Raw genomic sequence first — 7,804 nt, forward strand, 5'->3', positions numbered from 1 at the left:
TATATTGGATCAAGATGATTGAATGAGCCCATGTGGCTATATGTACTCTTAGTCCAAATCCAACTAACATAGAATTTCTTATTAAGGCTATAAGTATAACAGTGCAAAAAAAAGCAAGAAAGAGCATTATTTATGGTTAAGGAATTTTAATATAGAAAATAGAGAGAAACTTCCAGAAATAGAATACATATTACAGACCCAAATAATGCAGAATGACCTCCATCTCACTCAAAACATACAGAAATGCCTTTAGAAAATATGCGTATGTATAATGCTAGTACAGACTTTTACATTAATATAGATGCATGTGTGCATAGAATTTATAAGGAAGTAAAGGAATTTTCTATTTGTCAGAAATAATTAAAGAACTGAAAGCCAAAGTTATAAGATTGAATTCTGAACTGAGTATTAGGCAGAATATAGTCCCTAGTAAACAAGGGGTGATGTTGTAATATGTGTATGCAGATAGAAAGTGAAGCCTCCGACCTGCGAAGAGGGCAGAGCTGAAATTAATCTCCCTACATGACACTAGAATTTACAGAAGTTCTGTAAAATGGGAACAAAGCTCCATTCACTGGCTTGGAATGATTAAAAAGAAATGATACATCATTTGGGGGCTGTAAATGCACAAGGAGTTACTGACATGAAGTTTAAGGTGGGAATCCAAGATTAACAGCCCAAGAGGTTGGAGAACCTAGTGCCAGGTAATAAATACAAAAAGGCAAGCAGTGAAACACATAGGGCCCAGGCAGAGGTGATTGCGAAAACCGTTTCCATAACCAAGAGTGTACAAGATTCTCCTAGAAAACAAATCCGCTGCAAATAACCTTAAAATAAAAGGCATAAATAAACCACAACAACAACAACAACAACAAAGTGCCTGGAATAGACACACACATAAAAATGGAGAAAGTTTTTATTATTCAAAACTAAAGATCAAACTATCTGAAAGATAATTAAATCCACCACACTTAATCAAAGAGATAAAAGAAGGAATAGAAACAAACAAACAAAAACATGGATTTTTCATAATTATGCAACATTTAGAAATTGAAAAACATCCTATTAAAATGTCTTGAAATGAAACAAAAATAGACATCTAGAATAAAAATTCCATAACAAGTTAAACAGAAGACTAGCTAAAGTTGAGAAAATGGTAGAATTAGCGATTTGGGATGGGAGTCATGCAGAATGCAGCACATAAAAGTGGAAAGAAAGGGACTATCCAAAGAGAAGTAAAGACAAGTAGAGGATAGAATGAGACAACTTATCACACATATAATAATTCCAAAAGCAGAAGAAAATGAATTGGAGATAATATTGAAAGAAAATAATTACGAAGAATCTTTCACCACTGAACACATGAGCTCTCAGCTTGAAAAACTGAACTGATGCAGTAAATGATGGTGAGCACATAAACTATATAATATTCTAATAGATCTAAAGGAGAATTTACAATTGAAACATTTTAATCATTATTAAAATAATTTCACTAATGTAGTGAAATTAAACCTTTAGCCAACAAAAGAATGGAAGATGGAGGGGTATTTCAGTTTGAGATTGTCTAAGTTCCTTATAAATATTCAGGATAGGGATACTGATTAACTGTAGCCTACATTAAATATTCATGTAAAACTTTAAGGCGTTCCATTAAAGTGATAGAAATAAATATGTAACTTCTAAAAAATAGAGTTCTGGAAAAAATTTTTAATGCTAACAATGCAATAAGAGGCAACAAAAATAAAAATGAAATAAAGAGAAATTAAAACAAAATATAGGAACACAAAATTAAGATTTTAAGAAATCATTGAAATTATATCAGTAATCAAAATGTGATTGGATTAAATCTACCCAATAAATGAGAAAACTGCAGAAATCTGATTTTCATAAATGTTACATCATTAAAACAAAGAGTAACAAAAAATTTGTAAAGAAAAGGATGCAAGCAGGTTAACACATCAAAAGGAAACTGGGCTGATGATACGAATATTACATAAAAGATATGTGAAGCCCCAAAGACATTCCTAGGCATAAAGATGCAAAGTATTTCATGATAAAGGGAAAATGTACAAAGAAGATAAATTATGCACCTAATAATATAGCCTCACCCAATCATAAAGAAGTTAGAAAGTTACCCAATTCATTTTCTGAATCCAACACTACTTTAACATCAAAAGTAAGGAAAGAGAAAGAAAAGAAGAGAGGGAGGGAGGAAAGGAAGAAACTGTAGAACAATATACTTATATGTATATATAAGTGCAAAAATTCTACATAAAATATTAGCAAAAGGAGTCCAGCGATGTATTAAAAAAACAAATTGAAAAGGGACAGTGTCTTCCAGGAGTGTAACATTTGTTCAGGATCAGGACAAAATTCATTTCATCAACATGATAAAGAAGAAAATAAATGATCATATCATACATTTAAAAAGTCAACAGCCATTCCTAATGGAAACACTAAGTAAAATAAGTTTAGAAAAGAACCACTTAATTCTAATAAAAAAAAAATGTTTACTTCCCAAATAACTAAGAGTAATTATTATAAATTATTAAATACTTCTAATTCAATTAAAATCAGGAACTGGACAGATATGCTCACTATCACCATTATTATTTAACATTGTCATGAATATAATAGTGTAAATAGTAAGACAAGAAAAAGAAATGTACAACATTATAAATTTACAACTTTAGTAAAGACTATAAAATACTTAGGAATAAGTTTAACAAGAATGATGCAGGAACTGTATCAAGAACCACTCAAATTTTGTTGAATGACTTTTAAAAATATCTAGTTCTTTAGCTTTTTCATTGGACTCCAGAGTCCAATTTTTTATTTAAATATATTTTAACATTTATGTGGAATAATAGAATATAATAAGCTATCCTCCCGAAAGAAAATGAAAGTGAGATCTTCATATACCAAAAAACAAATTCCAATTGGCATACAAGATTTAAATGTAAAACAAACAAACAAATATTGGATTGGGTCGCAGGAGTATCCTAAAGCTGTACCAAGAACCAGAATCAAGGGAAATCTACGTATTAAAGACTGAAAACCAGAATCTACAAATAAAAGTCATAATTAAAAATGTGAAAGTAAAAACTTTCATATCACAAAAGTGTCACTAACAAACTTAACAAATAGTTAGGAAAAAAATTTACAACACAGTTGAAGCTAAACAACTAATCTCTAGTGTTCAAAGAGATAAAATGATGAGGATGTAAATTGGAGCAACCATTTTAAGAAATGGTTCTTTATTATCTTACACGTGCTCTGCAACCCAGCAATTCCATTCCTAAGTATATACCCAAAAGAAATTCTTGCACTCATGCTTCAAGAGACATTTTCAAAAATGCTAATAATGGAACTGCTCATAAAATTCATCCCTCTCATACAGAAAGAACTCAGATGCCCCTTCACAGGAGAATAGGACAATGTTGTTTATTCACATGACAGAATTTTAAATGGCAATGAAAATGAATGAGTTCAGTTATGGGCAATAACGTGAATAAATACTAGTTGTAGAATGTTGAAAGAAAAAAAAAGCAGGTCTTCGGAAGCTATGTGTGGGGTGATCAAGTTCAAAAATAGTCAACAACTAAACTCTGTATTAATAAAAAAATAATAAACATAGAATTCTGGGCATAAATAGACAGAAAGAGAAGGAATGCATAGGTAAATGAAATGTATTTGTAGGGTTCTAGTTCTTAAGTTGGGTGGGGGTGGGTGTTCCTGGTTTTCATGTCACTAATTTAAGATCTAAACAATTACATAAAGAGGATCATGCTAATCATGATAGTCACTCATGAACCAAAGATTGTGATTATTCTTATTCCGTATCTGTGGACCCGAAGCACAAAAAAAAAAAAAAAAAAAGAGCTCTGATAAATGAAAATGGTAAGAAAAATGTAAAAAAAGCAATGTATACAAAAGCAAATCTAACAAAATGAAAAGGTGCTGAAATTCACTTAATCTTGAGAAAATTCAAATTAACAGTGAAATGTCACACTCATCATACTGGTCCAATTTAAGAGGAGATAACTGTTGCTAGGCAGAATCTGGGCAAAAAAAGTACAACTCGAATTTTGCTGGTAGAAAATGTGAAGAGTCAGAACCCCACTGAATTTTTGGAGAGTAATCTGGAAATACCTATTCAAATTAAAAATATACATATTCTTTGGATCAACAATGCCACTCCTGAGAATCTACTCCATAGAAATAAAGCCTTCAGTACATAAGGCTATATGAAAAAGGATCTGTATTTTGCAGCATTGTAAATAGTGGTAATAAAACAAAACAAAACCGGGGTCATAGTAAATCTCCATCATTAGAGAAACAGATCTGTAAATTAGAGTATAACCACGTCACAGAATGTTATTCAGGCATTACAAGAGTTGACGCTGGAGAATTTCAACGATGTATACTTGAGTGAAAAAATGTGATCCAATTTTGGTTTAAAAAAACTCCTAAAATGCCTCTTTTAAAAAACATGTACGTATGTATTTGTGTATATGTCTGCAAATGCATATCTAGTGTAGATAAAGATAGTGAAGGGTACATACTGGTTATTAACTCAAGTTATATGGTATGAGAGAGGATTAATATAGGTGAAGGGAATATAAAGGAGAAATAAAAATCTGCAATAAAGAAGGAAGGAAGGAAGGAAAGGAATATATAGGGACAATATAGAATCTAAGGCAAACTGATCTAATAGGATAAAGAGGAATGCCATATAATTATAAAAGGAATAAAATTTATATATATATGTATATATATATATATATTCATGTAACCACCACACAGATCAAGATATAGAACTTGTATGCGTAGAAATTCTTAAGATAAAAACCTTTCACAAATTATTAAATAAAAGACTAATAACCTAATAGAAAAATGGAAAGAAAACGAGAAAAGAAAATGAACAAATAGTTCACCATAGAGGAAATACAAGTAGCACTTGAACATATGCAAAGATGTTCAAATTTTCTCATAATAAAAGAAATGCATATTAAAATTGCATCAAAGTATCATTGTTCACCCATCAGACTGGGAATATCCACATGTATGACAACGCACTACGTTGGGAAAGCTGCGAGGAAAGAAGAAATCTCACGCATTACTGGAGGAGGGTGCATTAGCAACTGCTGTGGCAAACAATTTAGCAGTAGTTATAAAAGTTACCAATGCACATACTCTATAACTCAACAATTCCACTTTTAGGAATACGCCAAGGTGCAAAATGATATACGTACAAAGATGCTCATTAGAGCATTGATTATAATGTTAAAGGATTGGAAACATGTTTATCAGTAGGTTACTGAATAAATTGGAATAAAATGCAGTGGAAAAATTAATGACTACATAAAATCACTAAGATATAACTTGAAGTGGGTAATATAATGTTTGAAAAAATGCATATAGTATGCTCTCATTTATATAAAAGGGAGAAAAAGAATAACATCTTTATTATGGGGTGCAGTAGACGGACTTGTGGAAACTGAGTGACAGAGTACAGAATGAGAGAGATGATTTTCGGTATTTTTAATATAATTGGTTTTAACGATGTGAATAAATTGTCTATTCAAAAAATAAATAAATAAACAAGAAAGATAAGAATTAGATCTACATCTGTTGAAATGGCCATGGTGTATCAAATGACAAAAGCAAGTTACAATTAACATGTAGTGTGCAATTACATTTTTATAAAATGTTATGAGTGTTTTTGTGGAGTGTGTGCTACGTCTATCTGTGAGCGTAAAGAAAGATATATAAGCGTTTCTATAAAGTTTTAACATTAGTTACCTCAGGAGTGTACAGGGATGTTATTAACTCTTCCTTCATATATCTTTGGATTGTTTCACTTGCTAAAAACAACGCATATTGCTTTGAGTTCTTAAAATGGGATAATCAAAATTTTAAAGATAAATAAAAGCATTTTTATGGTTATGTTTGCAACAAGTAAAAATCAGATTTGTTCAAAATGTGAAGAAATGCAAACACATTTTATTTTGTAGGTTCTCACTATATGGATATACGATCCAGAAAATGCAGACCCAAATGAGTTGCTACGGAATGCAAATGAGCCTTCACTAGTAGGTGGAAACATTATTATCGTACATAAAAGTAATATGCTACATTTCCTTTTTAAAGGCTGTAAGTAATTTAAGTGGTCCAGAACTAACTAAATACAGTTTAATTATCCATTAAATTTAGTTTACCCATTATAGTAATTTTGAATTTGTGCTCAAGCTCTACAATTATAAATCTTTCTTTAGAATCCCTTACTAAGCATTCTTGGAATTTTCTATGGACCTTAGTATTCGTGTAGAGGCTGACCTTTAAAATGCCCTACAGATGTTCCTTGAGCATCTCTCTTGAAGTCATCTTTCAAAATCTGTCCAGTGTCTTACTGAGTCCTTTGCCACTTAGAGACTAATGAATTTCCTAAAGGAAATCCTTTAAGAAATCCAACACAATCCTTTATTTGTTACAAATTTACCTCTTTCAAAATTTTTATCTTCTGTTACAATTAAAATGTATTGAAGAGAAATATAAAATGAGCAGTTTCGATTTCTCGTGGGACTATTAATGAGTCAAGATGTCTTATTTTTTAATGGCATGTTATCGTGACTAATAATCAAATTCACAAGAGGAGGACTAAAACAGGATGACAGCCAATCAATTAATTGTTTTATTTGGCAATCAACTTTAGAGGGTATAAAATAAATTAATGGTAATTAAATAGTTTAAGCATCACTGTTACTTAATTTCTAATCTTCTTAAGTGAAAATATGCACATTTGAACATGATTTGGTCCATGCATACCTAACACTGTTTTTTTTTTCTCTTCGATTTCCATATTTATTCATCACCATGTCAATTTCCTTAAAACCTTTCTATGTTTCTCCATTGACAACAGCATAGACTCTTGACTCTTAGACTGTTAACAGGGCACCCAAAACCCTGGATATTCTGTCTGCCACTCTTCTGTGGCCTAAGTGCCCCATGTGTTCTGCCTCCAGCTGCAGTACTCTGCTGGCTGCCTGCACTCACCTGCTGTTCCATGCTTCTGTGTCTTTGCTTATGCTGTTCCCTGAATAGCAACTGTCTGGGTTTTTATCAGCCAAGGTATAATCTGCCTCACAGAAACCCAAATCCTAATTCTAGCCTGACTTCATGCTTCATTCTCTTCCTTAACCATCCCTGACAACATTATATAAGATTTGACACATATAAGATTTATCTAAATAATCCCTTATCTTAATTCCTTACTTCATCTTTGAACTTCAACCCACCCTTGTCTCTTATCACATTAACTCCCTCTCTGAGCCATACTCTGTGCCCGACACCCACCCCAGGGAAAAGAGGACCAGCAGCAGGCAATGGGGAACTGGGTAACGTATTTGTACAATTCGCTTTAAAAATATCAAAAAATTTAGAGTTTTATTTTCTTTAAAATTTTTTCCTTTACCATTTTAACTGTGAATTACATTATAAAGAAAAAGAGCATAAAAGCTAAGAACACGATTTAATAAATAATATGAATAGCCATATAACGACTCTCAAGAAATAAAACACTAACGATAGTACAGAAAGTCCACATATGTCCCACCTGCGTGAACATAATTTCTCCCTCCACCTTAGAGGTGCTTGTGTGAACATAATTTTTTCCTTCCCCCTAGAGATAACCATTATTCTGAATTTTATAGTAGTAATTGTTCCACTTTTTCCTTTAGTTTACCACACAATTTCTAAACAATGCAGTTTAGTAGGTTTAGGTTTTTTTTTTGTTTTTGTTATA

At 31.7% G+C, this 7,804-nt stretch overlaps 1 protein-coding gene across 1 annotated transcript in view; it reads left to right on the forward strand.

Moving 5' to 3' along the window:
• CATSPERE (catsper channel auxiliary subunit epsilon) overlaps positions 1 to 7,804 on the forward strand; it is a 91,524-nt gene that overhangs the window by 12,918 nt on the left and 70,802 nt on the right. The window contains 1 exon segment of the mRNA XM_015591265.1: positions 6,018 to 6,095. Within this exon segment, the coding sequence (XP_015446751.1) occupies positions 6,018 to 6,095 (78 nt within the window).

This window comes from Pteropus alecto, unplaced genomic scaffold (genome assembly GCF_000325575.1).
Source record: "Pteropus alecto unplaced genomic scaffold, ASM32557v1 scaffold115, whole genome shotgun sequence".
NCBI lineage: Eukaryota > Metazoa > Chordata > Mammalia > Chiroptera > Pteropodidae > Pteropus > Pteropus alecto.